We start from the raw sequence: 15120 nt of genomic DNA on the forward strand, positions 1-15120 counted from the left end.
TCCTGAGGCAACCAGACCGGGAGATAGGAAAAAATAGGAAAAAACCTTTACACACGTATGTCTGTACTGTAATTCTTAAGGGGGCCAGAAATTGCCAGAAAACAGTGCATTGGAACATAATGAAACATGACTTTTTAGGGCTTCCCTGGTGGCGCAGTGGTTGAGAGTCTGCCTGCCAATGCAGGGGACACGGGTTCAAGCCCTGGTCTGGGAAGATCCCACATGCAGCGTAGCAACTAGGCCCATGAGCCACAACTACCGAGCCTGCGTGTCTGGAGCTTGTGCTCCGCAACAAGAGAGGCCGCAACAGTGAGAGGCCCGTGCACCGCGATGAAGAGTGGCCGCCGCTTGGCGCAACTAGAGAAAGCCCTCGCACAGAAACGAAGACCTAACACAGCCAAAAATAAATAAATTAATAAATTAATTTTAAAAAAGAAACATGACTTTTTAAAAATTAAAACCTCATAAGATTTTTCTTAAAAAAATCATTTAAAATATCATATACCTCAAATATCTCACGTGTCTCATCTATCTGCGCAAACAAAACTGGTGGGGGGTGGGTTTAGAGTAACTGGGGACCCTCAAGGCCAGGGCTGGCTGGACAGCCTTGCACAGGACCCCGCTCTGCAAACCACAGGGGCGGGGCTCCAGGGAGCTGCGCGGACTGGCGGGTAAGCCGGCCCCAGGGGCTCCCCCTGCCCCTACGCCAGCCACTGTCCTCCAAGCCCAGCTCCCGCTCCCCCCACGCCCCCCAGGAGGGCTCAGCCTGCGCTTCAGGCTCCAGTCCCCACAGCCTGGGGCTTGAGGCATGCTCAGCTGGACGGACTTCCCTGCCAGGGGCGAGGGGGGCCGTCCCGACCGGGCCGTAGGACCCACCGCCCCCGCAGCATAGCCTCCCGTGGGGGCAGCAGTAGCCCGGCTGCCTCGGCTGAGCGCCCTGAGCACTGTCACCTGACCTCGGGGCCTGCACAGAATCATTACTGCTACCAAACGCTGCACTCGCTCATTTGTGCATTCACTCCACCACTATCCGCGCCCGACAGTGTCAGGTGCCCGGCTGACGCCAGAGGCCAAGGGGACACCTCTGGTCCCCAGGAGTAAGCTCAGTCACCTTCAGTCTGACGGTCAGCCCACCTGGAAGTAAGGAGTGCCCCTGCCTGCAGGCTGGGTCAATGGGCGGTGGCCCAGGCAGCCCGGGGACACTGTGGGGTCGACCTCGGCCCCAAATCCCTATTTGAGCCAGCTCCTACTCTGCTGCTCCTCGGAGAGCCTCCTGGCGGTGCTGGCTGGGCATGCCGGAAGCAGCCCGCCCCAAGATACCTCCTCGTTCCCTCTGAAGCCCGCGGCTCCCGGCATCGTGCAGGTCAGGGCCCCAGCTGTCCACCGCTCCCCCGAGGACGCCTCAGCCCCTCCTGCCCCTACGGCTCGGTGGCTCGCCCGCCACCAAGCGCTGTGAAGGCTACCTCCAAACATCTCTGGGCTGCACCCCGCTGCCTGGCGCCCTGAGCCTCCGCTCCAGCCCCTCACCAGCTGGCCTGCCTCAGGCTTGCTCCCAGGCCTCTTCTGCAGAGGCCGCGGGAAGGACCCCTCTGAATCACAGATCTGTGTCCCGTGATGGCTCCTCACTGCCCTCAGGACCAACTTCCAGCCGCTCCAGGGGGCCTGCACGGGGCTCCATGCCCTCCAGGCTCATCTCTCACCAGCCCTGCCACGCTGCCCCTCTCAGATCACAGACCACTTCCTCCGGGACCCCTTCACTGAGCAGCAGCCCCCGTCCCCCATCAAGTTCCAGGCTGCGGTTCCCTCCTCCGGCCCCGAGCGTCCTGTATCACTGGGTCTCAGCACTCCTTGTGCTTACTGTCTCCACCTTCCTCAATCCTACACGAGCTCCGGTTCATGCAGTGTGACACCCCCAGAGCCAGCACCATGGCCAGGCCTTTTGGAAACATTCACTACATATCTGTCAAATACTGCTGAGCGGGCCACATGTCACACCTCTGTCAGGTCATCTACTGAAGTGAGAGGCCTGTCCAGGGACAGGAAGAAATGTGGGCAGGGAGGCCAGGTCACGGCCCGCCTCTCCCCGAGTCTCTCGATCCCGTTTGAGCAGACTGAGGGGGGGTTTCTCCACCTGCATGAACCCTGCCCGCCTAGTGCCCAAGCCCCCCCACTGTGAGCGTCCTGCAGTCTGCCTCATGTGCCCCGGCCTCGCACAGGGCCGGGCACCTGCTTGCTTGCTGAATTAACCTGCATCCAGGAAGGAAAGAGGAAGCAGAGAGGAAGGGTGGCCTGTTCTTGCTGCACAATCCCCCAGCAGAGGAGGGAGGGACCGGGGACCTGCCTGCACCCTCCACCCCAATGTCCATCTCCCCCCGCCCACTCCCAGTCTGAATCCCCTCAGCCATGAAGGCCCGAGTCAGGGCCCCCTCCCGCAGGGACAGCCCTGGCTTCCCTCGGCCTCTGACCCCCAGGTCACTTACTTCCACTCATGTCACCTCTGATCTTCATCTCTCTACCAGACGACAAACCCCTTCAGGGAAGGGACCCTGCTTTGCATTTCTCAATCTCTCTCTAAAGGCCTCTCAGAGGACGGGCACTCCCAGGCTGAAAACCACCTTATCCGTTCAGAGACGGGGCACAGGGGCCAGAGTACAGGCTTCCAGATGTGGGAGACCGAGCAGACGCCACCGGCCTGCCTGCCGTCCCACCTGAGGGCCCATGGCAAGCAAAGTGAGGCCAGGAGGAAACCAAATAATGCCGGGAGAGTAACGGGGAGGGAGGCGATGTGAGCAGTCAAGAACTTTCTGGAAGGCAGAAAGTGGGTGAGAGCATGCCGGGCAAGCAAACAGGAAGAGGAAGCTGCAGCCGGGGACATGGCACAGGCGCTGCAGGGGGGGCCTGAGCCCCGGGAGGCCTGGGCTGGGGCATCCGCAGGTGCAGTGGGGAGCGGGTGGCTAGGGGTTTTTCTTGGGGTGATGAAAACGTTCTGGAATGAGAGAGGTGATGGCTGAGCCACTGTACGAACACAATAGACACGAGGATCGTACACATTAAGGGTGAATTTTATCATGTGTGACTCATACCTCAGTAAAGCAGTTATTAAAAAAAAAAAGCCAACCAGAGCGGCTGTGACTGGAACAACAGCCCTGGGTATCCCTCCTGCGACCTTCCCCACCCCACCCCCTGAGTCAGGCCCTTCTCAGTCAGGAAATTGGGGGACCCACTCCCTAACCAGAAACCGCTGGTAAAGCGAACCCATCCTGCCCTGAACAGAGCACTCGGTAAGAGTTCCCACTTGGAGGAAAGAGGCCAAAGAAACAGGAATACTTTGGGGACCACAAGAGAACTTGGGAAAAGGAAAACAAAAACAAAAACAAAAACCTAGAGTCAATGCCCTCAGATGCAAGACTTGCTCAACAAATGAAAACAAAATACTTTTAAAAAGGAAAATTAGAGAGTAAGAAAGGGCTCTTAGACCTTAGTACAAATATAGTACTTATAACTTTTTAATTCAACAAAAAGACCAGAAAATAAATTCGATGGAATCTCCCAGAACGTAGAGCAAAAAGACATTTTTTTTAAAGGGTGAAAGGTGCAAAAACAACTCAGCAGATTAAACAAATGTCAACAGCAGCTAATATTCATAAAGCAACTACTGTATGCCAGGCAGTATTCTCAGCACTTTATACATTTAACTCATTTAATCCTCCCAACAACACTGTGAGGCAGATGCAGTTGTTCCCATTTTACAGATGAAAAGACTTAAACATAGACAAGTTATATAATAAGCATCCTAGAATGCGAAAAAAGAAATTAAATAGGTGGAAAGAAATTGTCAAAGAAATAGAAGCTAAAATGAAGGACACCAGGACTTCCATGGTGGCCCAGTGGTTAAGACTCCACGCTCCCAACGCAGGGGGCCAAGTTCAATCCCTGGTCAGGGAACTAGATCCCACATGCCACAGCTAAAAGAGCCCACATGCGGCAACAAAGATCCCTCACACAGCAACGAAGATCCAGCATGCCGCAACTAAGACCCAGCACAGCCAAATAAATAAACAAATATTTTTAAAAATAGTAATAATAAATAAAATAAAATGAAGGACACCACATGTCCAACATGATGAACAAACACACAACCAAAAAAGATCCCGGAAACAATGTCATAAAAACCATCTTAAGTCCTTCTAAAGACAAAACAAAAAACTAAAAAACAGGTCATCTGCAACAGAACAAGAACCCAATAGCATCAGACTTCTCAGAAGACAAAGAAGCGACACTTCCAAAGCTCTAAGTGACAGTAATTCTCCAACTAGAACGTTACACCCAACTAGACTACTATTCAAGTGTGGGAACAGAACAAGGGCACTTCAAATACACTAGGAGTCAAGGAGTTTATTCCCCACACACCTTTCTTTGGAAATTGCTTCAGTAATTAATCTCCTGGGAAACTTCTTGAGAAATTATTCTAGTAAAACAGGAAAATAAACCAAAACATAAGGGTATTAGGTAAATCCCCCCAGGAGAAAAGTAAAGGAAAGTCCCAGCGTGATGGCTAAAGAGGAGCCAGTTCTGACTAGAGGAGGAAGAGACCAGAATGAAATATCTCGAAGGGGAAAAAACTCCACTGAATAAATGAAATGCTGGGGAGGATGGAAAAAAGGCAAAGCACCTTTGATGAAAAAGACACAATGCAAGGATGGGAAGAGAAGCAAAGGGTCAAATATGAAGCGCAGTAAACGGGGCCAAATTTTAACCAAGGATGATAAAAAGAGCCCATCTGACCTTGACATGAGCTTGAGCGTTCTCCTTGGAGTGGCCCAGAGTTCAGAGAGGATCCCGACCAGCCCGACAATGGAGAGAGTCGCTACGGTCAGTGCCCTTTGCCAGCTACCAACTTCTAGACTTAATCTCTAATCCTGGAGTGGAGCAACCTTAATGAAGTCAAGTGCAGCTCTCAGAGGGAGGGGTGTAAGGTTCAAGGAAGACGGGGTGCTCCTGCCCTTCTCTTCCTAAATGAAAAGTCAGGAGACCTTGGCCAAAGTTGACAGCATCGAAGAATGCATTCGTTCTCTCAACGAATACTTAGTAAGCACCTAAGTATTACTTAGGATACAGCAGCAAACTATATGGCCAGACACAAACCCCTCACTTGTCGGGGATGAAAGAGGGAGAAGCTTAGGAGAAAGTCTAACCCTTCACGCTAGTAAGTTAATAAACAAATGTGAAAAATCTAGAGATAAGAAGCAAATTTGCTTCTACTGCTTTAAGGTGTTAAGAAAGGACACGACCCAGAAAGGCCTAGAAATGTTGCCCCTGGGGTGATACCACCGCTGATGAGTTGGGAGGTGGGAACATCCCACCTGGCACATCTCTGCTGGGTCTGTTACGGGTGCATATTGTGGTGTAAAAGATACTTTTTAAGCACATAAAGTATAATTTCAGAGGCTGGAGCCCTATAAGAAATTCACTGGCTGCTTCACCTGATCTGTTTTTCACTGACCACTAAGCAAATGGCGAGTGAGCATTTACCATTCGATACCCGTGACGCAGGTGCCCTCTGTGTAGAGGCCGCACCGACTTTGCAAACACGCACGATTCACCTACTGAAACTCTGCCTGCAAAACGACACTTCAAAAGAGTGCACTTCACTCAAAACCCATGTTTCAGACATCGGGAGCTCAGAGAATGTGCCGCTTCCTCGTGACCACAAACAGGTGACTGGGCCTCTCGGGACCTCAGTTTCCACATCTAGATATGGGAGGGGATCCTGGGGGGCTCCCTGCATCGCACAGCACAGAGCGAGGGCAGGACAAACGTAGGCCGCTCTGAGTGTTACTTCTAGCGGCTGCTTGGTTAAGGACCGGAGGGGAGGAAGATGAAACCAGCAGCTGAAAGGTGGATAGGAGTCACCATCTGAGGCCCCTCCCGGAGAGAAAGGGAGGGACGGGAGAGGGCGGTGGTGAAGGAACCGCAGTGGCAGCTGTCTGGGAAAGCAGGCACCTGGGCCAGGAGGGGGCAGCCCGGCTTCTGCTCTGCGTCCGGACACAGCGACCACGGGCTCCCCCAGAATGAACAGGCGTGACCAAGCGCCAAGAAAAACGGGCATATCCAGCTCACAGAGCATAGACTCATGCTTTAAAGCACAGGCAGCTTACCTGGCCCCCTGAGCTTGCTTCCCCATCTGTAAAAGAGGGTCGCGGGGTGAACGAAAAGAGCTTGTGATCAGGACGTGCCTGATAAGTGGCATGTATTACTACTATTATTATTAGCAGGTGCTTTACAGATACCTGCTGTTGCCAGGAACAAGATGGGCTCTCTCCAAGAGGCTCAGAGACGGAAAAAGGAAAAAGGGAGAGAAGCTGAAGACTCAGGAAAGGAGAAACGAAGGAAAAGGAACAGCGGAAAGCTGATGGAAGAATCCAGAAGAAAAAGAATCTCGAGCCAGTTCTGAACCAGGAGTTTCTACTCCTGTAACACACGTCACTTCCCCACTGGACAGCAAGACACTTGCCGGCCCAAGCCCAGGCCCCCAGCAGGTCCCGGAATGGGCTCCTGCTTCCACCCGAGGCTCCATGCTGTCACAGCATGACCCCCGGCCCCCTGGCCACCTACTGTGGGTAGAGGGGGCAGCAGCCCAGCAACGGCTCTCCCAGCCCTGAAGCCCTTTCCGAGCACAGAGTCCTTTGTTCCTTTATCAATGCATCCATTCGAGAACTATTTTCAAGACCCCTGTGACGGGCTGGGCTTCACATGGGGACCGAATGGTAAAAACAGGAGACAGGGCCCGGCCCCCACAGAGCTCCCAACATCGCCTCCAACTTCGCTCCAAATTCCCCAGGAAGTGGTCTCTGATCGCGCGCCCTGGGTGAGTTCCCGGTTCTCCACCCCGTCAGACAGCCGGGCCGCATGTCACCCTGTACTTCGCAGATGGCCGGGCACTCTGAGGGGTGAAGCCAGGGAGGAGGCGGCGGCGAAACGCAAGCCTTTTCTGCTTTTGCCCCACATACCACGGGCTCTCTAAAGGGCATCTCTCCTCCAACGTGGGCCCAGTAAGCAGCTTCCTGCTTACTCACCAGGGGGTGTAAGTCGCCCTTCCCACCCTCAGCCACAGGGCTACATTCTCTGGAAGCTTCTCAGAGCCTGAGTCTAAGTGATGACACAAGATGCTGTCACCACCTCCGCTGGGTTTTCCCTACAGCCAAGTCCGCGGCCAAGGGAGAAGCAGAAGGGATGGTAGAGGCCCTGTGTGGAGGGCGAGCTCTCACCTCGGGCTGCGGGGTACAGGCCACCTGCTCCCCAGGGAGAGGGCAGGAGGCCAGGGTGGGGACACTCACCACGCTTGGGCTTGGGGAAGCTGTCGTGCAGCCGGAAGACCACCTTCTCCACGAAGTGCTGGATCTCACACTGCTCAGGGCCGCGGACAAACACCATCCAGTCATGCGTGAAGCCCTCCGTGGTGGGCTTCTTGCGTAGTTGGGCACGATGTCCCAGCTCTAACTTGACCTGGACAGTGCACTGCAGGGAGAGAGGCGGGCACAGGGTCAACGCAGAGCCCAGGGCAGGGTGCTGCAGGCCGTGCCCTCCCCCTGGCCCCCTGCGGCCTACAGAGCTCGTAAGTGAAGGGAGTCTGCGAAGGGGCAGCGCGTTCACAGGAGCAGGAGCCTACACGTGCTCAGGTGGGCGGGGCCCGGACGGCTGTGCATGCCTTCGCTCCCCAGGAGGCCAACAGGCCCCCCCCCCCCCCCCGCGCCTCCTCCCCGCCCTGCCCCAGGGCCTTGGCACCTGTGGTTCCCACTGCCTCGGATGCTCTCCCCCAGGCCTCCCCACGGCTGGCTCCATCCTGTCACCGAGGTCTCGGCTTGACTGTCACCTCCTCAGAGAAGCCCTCCCTGACCACCCAACCTGAAAGCACCCACCACCACCCCATGGCTCTTTATGACACAGTCTTCTCAGCAGTCTCCATGATCAGACATCATCTTGCTAGCAGTCTGCCTGCTCTCCTCTTGCACTGGCTCACTGCAAATGGCTCCCTGCCCGGAGTAGCAACCCTCACCAAGATCTCCTGGAAAACAGCAGCGTGACCCGTGGTGCCACTGCAGTCGCCCCTCAGTACCCATGCGGGATCACTTCCCGGACCCGAGGATACCAAAATCCACGGATGTTCAAGTCCCTTAGGTAAAAAGGCTTAGCACTTACATGTAACCTACGGATATCCTCCTGCATACTTTAAATCATCTCTAGGTTACCTATAATACCTCGTGCAACGTAAATGCTAGGTAAATAGTTGTAACTACATGTAAGTACTATGTAAATAGTTGCTGGGGCACAGCAAATTCAAGGGTTGCTTACTGGCACTTTCGGGAATCGTTTTCCCGAATATTTTCGATCCACAACTGATTGAATGTGCGGATGCAGAACCCACGGATCCGGAGGGCAGACTGTACCTCGTTCTACGAATGAGGCAACCAAGGCTCCAAGAGTGAGCTGTTGAGTGGCACACACGAGGCGCCTGAGTTGTAGGGAGATTCAGGCCCAGGTGTGTGTGTGTCACCCAAAGGCCACTCCCTTGGCCAGTGTGCCATCCTGCCGTCCTTGATTAAAGCATTTTCATTCTCCACCATCCCACAGAGTGCCTCCTGGAAAACAGAGACCCCTGGGGTCACCTGAGTCACCTGCACAAACGCTGGCTTTGTTTTCAAAGCAGAACAGCGGTTAACAGTGAGAATGGGGGGCAAGTGTGAAGCCAGCTGGGGACAGGTGCAGGTGGGCCCGCGGCCTCGGGCTGCCCTCCTCACACACATGTTGGCCACTCACCTGAGACAGGAAGCAGCTCGTGCCGGCCCCCCGCCACACACACACACTAAGCAGGCAGCCCCAACCCTTCGTAGAACTTCCACCAGTGAGGCCAGCTGAAACCGCCGACAGGGACCCACTGTACACATCTGCTCTGGCCTGTTAAAACCCTCTCTGGACTTCACAGAGATACAGTCTGACACCTAGTATCAAAATCAAGAACGTTACAAAGAAAGCACAGGCCAAGTGGACACTTGCTCCTAAGTACTGAGATAACGAGGGACAAGCGGGCCAGTGGCCTGGATCCCACGCATCCGGAAGGAAACTCCCCTGTTGGGCTCAACAGCCCAGGCCCAGACCAGAAACCTCCCTCTGCACTCTCTTTCTCACCACCGGACCCCAGGCACCCCTGGGGCCACAGTCCCTCCAGGACCTGCCTCTTCTCTGGGTTCCAAAACCCTGTTCAGACCCACCACCGGCATACTCCCCACTCTTCCACCCCTCGCTGCTCGGTCACTGCCGGGAAAGCATGGCCCGCCGCTCTCGGTCAGAATCGAGTCCGCAGGCCTCAGCATACCTCCCATCTCACACCTGTGCTTCCTCAAGTCTGGGGTATTCCTCGTTTACCATGCTTTCACCCAAGATCAGAGAGTATGTCACAGAGCCGTGCAAGTTTCCCGCGCTGCAATCCCCTGTACGTGCACACACACATGCTCGTGCACAAAGAAGATGCTGCTAAGTTCTGGCCAGGCCTTAGAGGCTGAGAACCGAGGAAGCACAGGAAAACGCACACACCCTGCATCCCAACTCAGTCAGACACCAGCCATCCCCAAACATACCGGGAACGTCCACTCCCATCCACCTCTGCTCCTTCCGGCCCGCAGCCGGGGGCGCCCTAACTCACTTCTCTCTGCTTGGAATTCCACTTGTCCCTTAAGCCCTGGCTCAAGTGCTACTCTCTCCAGAGCCCCTTCTGATAGATCCACACCGGAAACCAACCAGACCCTGGTCTCCACAGCAGTCTGTGTACAACCAACTCCGCTGTGCCACTTCATCCCGACCCTGCTCCTGACTGTTCACTGCTGTCTCCCCCAGGGCCACATCCCACCCGTCCTTTTAACCTCTATCCTGGAATCACGCTGCACGAGGCATCAACACTGGATTAAACCAGAGAGGCTTCCTAGATCAGTGAGTTCTAAGTGGTGCGTTGGTTCCAAGAGGGAAGGGCCAAGGTGACAGATAAGGACAGGGTGGCCCGGACGCATGGACTGGCGGGAGGCAGTGGGTACTTAGCGAGACAACTGTAAAAACAGGGCAGGAGCCCCCCACCCCACCGGCACAGGACGACAGTCCCCGTGGGGCTGCTTGGGAAAAGAGCAGAGAGCCCCGGGACCGGTCCACTCGGGGGAGGGGTGGGGATCCGGATGGAGCATTTAGATTCCACACTAGAGAAATGACAGCCAACCGTACGCAGGTGACAGATTGGAGGAAACAGCATCTAAGTGATAAAGCACCCCAGCAACTGTGTACACAGTCTGGGCTGAAGGCAAAAAGGACAGACAGACCAACAACAACAAGCCTGCTGGGAGGCAACCAGAGGGAGTGGCTGGAAAAGAAGCCTGAAACAGGAGAACTGGGAGGACCCAAGGGCGGATGCAGAAGGAGAGACAGGCGACCAGGCAGCTGGGTGGCTGTGATGATGCCCATGGAGCCCGGGTGGGTGGAGCGGGGGTGGGGGGTTGGGGACATTTGGGGGGAAATACCCCCCTGACAGCTGGAGAAAAGGCCTGGACGTCTGGATAAACAAGTCATGCTCGAATCAACCACAAGCTTCTATCCGCAGAACGCTGCTTATGGACAACGTTCAAGATAAACAACCCCCAACAATATTTACATGATCCCAAATAGGCCATAATCGCCCCGTACACTTACGGGTGTGTAACAAACTCTGCCTTGCTCTCTGACCTGTTTTCACACTGAGGAGTCGGGAGACAATCCCTGGATTATGGGAAACCAGATCCACATAATCACAATGACAACAGGACACTGTTGAATGGCTTCTGGTATCAATACTTTCAGAGTTAACTCCTAGGTGATGAGATGCCCCCTCAGATTCTGCTGTTCACCAATCCGGAGATTAACAACCCTGCTCCAACCCCAGCTGCCTTCCCGGCATTTCTCATCACGTGGGGTTCCTACCCAGGGCACATGAGCAAGCCCGGCAGAGCAGTGATTGTGAAAGAAGGGAAGACCACAGTTCCATCCGAGGGGGAAAATGGAAGCGCCAAAAAGACGCTCCAGAGGCCAAAGTAAACAGGAAGGTTCTGAAGCGCGATGGGTAATCTTTGCAGCCGGCGGGCCGTGCCCAAAGCTCCGCCCAGGCGGCATCTCTGCCTCAGGGGCCAGCGCCAGCTCAGTCCCGACACCCCCAGACCCCAGGTGCCAATGACTGCATACGCCAGTGCACACAGGAGAAGTCTCCCCTGAATGCTGGAACCTTCTAAGAAGTAAAGATGGTGGAATATCACAGATTTGGGGACACTATATTAGAAAAGAAATCATTGATTCCGTAGGACACTCAAGCTACACCGAAGCGGAGGCAAGTAAAGCTGAGCCCTGGCCAACTACTCCGACTCGGTGAGTCACGGTAATTCCACCTCCGACAATTCCACCTCTGCAGGCTCTGCCCCCTCCTTCCTTACTCCACCTGGACTCCTTCCCTGTCCAGCAGAACTAGAGAACTGAAGCAGATCAGTCAGCTGCTTCTCCAGGAAGGGTGCCTGCTGGAGAGGCTCACTGTTGGCTGGATTAATAAGCCCGAGCTGGACTTCCCTGGTGGCGCAGTGGTTAAGAGTCCGCCTGCCAATGCAGGGGACACGGGTTCAAGCCCTGGTTCAGGAGGGTCCCACATGCCACGGAGCAACTAAGCCCGTGCGCCACAACTACTGAGCCTGGGCTCTAGAGCCCGAGAGCCACAACTACCGAGACCATGTGCCACAACTATTGAAGCCCATGCACCTATAGCCCGTACTCCGCAACGAGAGAAGCCACCGCAATGAGAAGCCCACACACCGAACCGAAGAGTAGCCCCCCTGCTCACCGCAACTAGAGAAAGCCCGTGTGCAACAACGAAGACCCAATGCAGCCAAAAACAAAATGAAAAAAGAAAAACTAATAAATTAAAAAAAAAAAAAAAAAGCCCACGCTGCCTGGAGTGACGTCCCTCACCTGCCCCGCAGCTGCTGGGAGGCCCCTTGCAGAGCCTCCAGAGGGAGGGCCCGGCCTTGGTCACTGCCACGTCCCAGCATCTTGAGGGCCACTTCGCCACCCACTGCCCCCACAAAAGCCCAGAACAAAGGGGCACTTTCCAGGCTGCTCCAGAAAGAGTTAACTATTCTACCTCTGGGAAATCGTCCCTAAGACCTGAGATGAGATGGAGTGGCACGAGGGCTCCCAGGGCCATCTAGGGACAGTTAAGCTTGGGCTGAGGGCCTCCGCTGGGCACTGCCCTCGCTCCAGGCCAACTGGCGGCGGGCACTTGGAACCCAAGGGCCAGAATCCTAAGTCCTGCGAGCCAGGCAGACGCATCAGCCAGCACAGACCCCTGCAGGTGTGGAAGGGGAGGCCCTACCCAGCAGAGACAGAGCCAGCCTGGTGTCAACAGCCCTGCTGGCCTCACAGCCCTCGCTTTCCGGGATCCTTCCCACATCCCTCGAACCCTGCCCTCAGCCCGGCCCCAGGAGACAGGTCTTCAACAAGTGTATCTGTAAGATTTCCCCGGATCTTCTGGTGGGAATTCTCTTTACCAGATGCCCCCCCCCCCGCCGTCCCCCCACCCCGGGAATTCCCACTTTACCAAGTGGCCTAATTAGGCCTGGAGTCTGGCTACTGCAGCTAATTCCCTCAGATGCGCAATCCCCTCCCCTCCCAGGAGGAGGAAGCACCCAGGGGTCTTTTCCCTGATCAGCCTGGGACGATTTTGCCAAGTCTGATGACACCCAGCAGGGTCACTGGCAACGTGGTCCACACACCCACAAAGGGGGACAGGGGCTGGGCCCACAGAGCGGCAGCCACACAAGCCCGAAGTAAGTGCTCTTCACAGAACTTTCTCCCTCTAGACCCAGCGGGGGGCTCCCGGGAGCAGCCACTGAATCAGAGCACAAGACAGGGAGAGGACAGCCGTCCCTCTGAGACAATCCTCTCAAGTGGAGACTGCCTGCCCGGAGGCTGGGACCTCTCAGGACAGCCGCAGGAGGCCCTGGCCCTCTAATGCCTGGCCCACGGGGGCTGGTGGCTGCCCCTACACTCTCTTAGGGCTCCATCCGGCCTCAATTCTCTGACCCAGGGCACCAGGTTAATGACAAAGGGACAAGAAGGGGCTCAATGAATGTGCCTCTGGAAACTCTCTAAGGTAAGTGTGCAGACCGTGAGGGTGTGCAGATACATCCACAATCTTTAGGGCTGTCAGGCTGCTGGGAAGCCTCACCCCTACCAGCCCACCAGGGAGGCCTGGGACAGGATATGCATTAAATATGGAGGAAACGCACACAGACATGTAGATGATGCGTCGGCCATCCCCAGAGTTCTCCAGAGAGCAGTCTTGGGAGATTTTGAACACGAACAAGCCCAATAAAGGCATCTGTCACCAGGCCAGGTGGGCCTGGTGACAAAGGCAGTGATTCCTAGTCACTTTTATTTAACCAACAGTTGGCGAAGCTAAGTGCAAATCTTCGCATTACAAACTACGAGGGACCCAAAGGGGAGCAGAACTCTGGTCCCCGCTCTCAAGCACTTTACAACATGCTTCACAACTTTAAAACCTGGCATCGACCTGCTGTGACAGCTTCAGAGCCAGGTGGGGGAGGACCCCATCACCCTCTCATTAGCACTCTGCACAGTCCTGAGGTTCTCTATGCAAGGTCTGGGGGAAGAGCGAGCGCTCCCCCTAAACATCCCACCAGGCCTCGACTCCTTGCAGGGCTGTCCTGGGCCTGCGTTCGCACATCCGTGAAATGGGCCTTCCCCGTGAGAAACAAACCTCCCTTCTGCAACAGCAGAGTATGGTCACAGGCAGCTGTTCTCAAATCCAAACTTTGGAGATGAAGAGTCAGCGTCAGTTCAACCATGTGGCTCAGCGGGTCGGCCGCCCACCTCGCAGCCAGGCCCAATGCTTTTGTGAAGGGAGGACTCCCTGGTCCTTTGGGGAACAGGACTCCCCAGACGCTGATACCACTTCTAGCTCCCTAGGCAACCCCCCGCCCCCTGAGGCTCCCTTCCCAGCCTCCTTTCCATCTTTTCAGCAGCTGCTCAGTCTGTAACCACGCCCATTCCTTCCCCACCATCCTTGGAGATAAATCACATGGCTCCCAGCCATGACCCCTGCGTGAGCAAAGACCTGCCCCCCAAAATACATCACCATGTCCCCCCTAAAAAAAAATACAAATCCCGCAGACGACAGACGTGTAAGTACAGGCTACAGGTCAAGGGATCAAACAGGTGGGGGTGTGGTCAAGGCAAAGGGTACCAGAATGACATTTTCCCGGGAGCCAGAGCCAAATGCAGAATCCCCCTTCTCAACTGGGCCTGGAAGTTCTAGAGAACACAACAGGAAGGTCAAGAGAACCAGTCTCTCAGAGCAAGCGGGCCTGGGCGAGCGGGGGAAGCCCTGTTGTTTCCCATCACACTGAGGCATTCACAAGTTTGGGGCATCGTGGGGGAGACAGAGAAGGCTGACTCTGCTGGATTCACAGCGTCTCCCCCGCCCCTTCTCTCCTGCCTCCCCAGGGGCTGCTGCCCCCTAAGGAAGGGACAGAGCTCCTGGGCCTCTCCCAAATTTGCATGAGAACACAGCCGGGGATGAAGAGTCAGACGCCTGGGTGGCTCAAGCTTTCCTCTGGGACCGGTTTCACTTGTCAATACGTGTGCAAGGATCCAGACCAGCGCTGTCGAGTGGAACCTTCTGCCCTGATGGAAAGGTCGCCTCTTCGTGCTACCCAATGAGGTGGCCGGCACCTCAGGAGTGGTGGCTCCTGGGCACTTAAAATGTGGGTGGTGCAACTGAGGAACTGACTTTTTCGTTCTCGTACTTTTAAGTTTAAATAGCCACCGAGCGCTAGCTGCTGCCGCGCTGGGCAGTGGCGAGGTACCTCTCTTTGGCCCAGGGTGCTCGCCTGCTCCCTGCACCCCCAGCAGGACGGCTGTCTCCCTCTGTCACCGACCCAGAACGCCGCCCCTTCTCACCGCTCCGCTCATACAGATGACAGCCACCCAACCAGCCAGGGCGCCACATATCACAAGGGGAATGGACACAGCTGGGCCTGAGAT

At 55.5% G+C, this 15120-nt stretch overlaps 1 protein-coding gene across 2 annotated transcripts in view; it reads right to left on the reverse strand.

Annotated features, from left to right (window-relative positions):
• Window positions 1-15120, reverse strand: part of MLLT1 (MLLT1 super elongation complex subunit) — a 65030-nt gene that overhangs the window by 47630 nt on the left and 2280 nt on the right. For both annotated transcript variants that reach the window (XM_004277654.4, XM_033400894.2), the window contains exon 2: window positions 7338-7518. In XM_004277654.4, the coding sequence (XP_004277702.1) occupies window positions 7338-7518 (181 nt within the window). The remainder of the gene's footprint in view (window positions 1-7337; window positions 7519-15120) is intronic.

The sequence above is a fragment of the Orcinus orca genome, chromosome 3 (assembly GCF_937001465.1).
Source record: "Orcinus orca chromosome 3, mOrcOrc1.1, whole genome shotgun sequence".
NCBI classification, from domain to species: Eukaryota; Metazoa; Chordata; class Mammalia; order Artiodactyla; family Delphinidae; genus Orcinus; species Orcinus orca.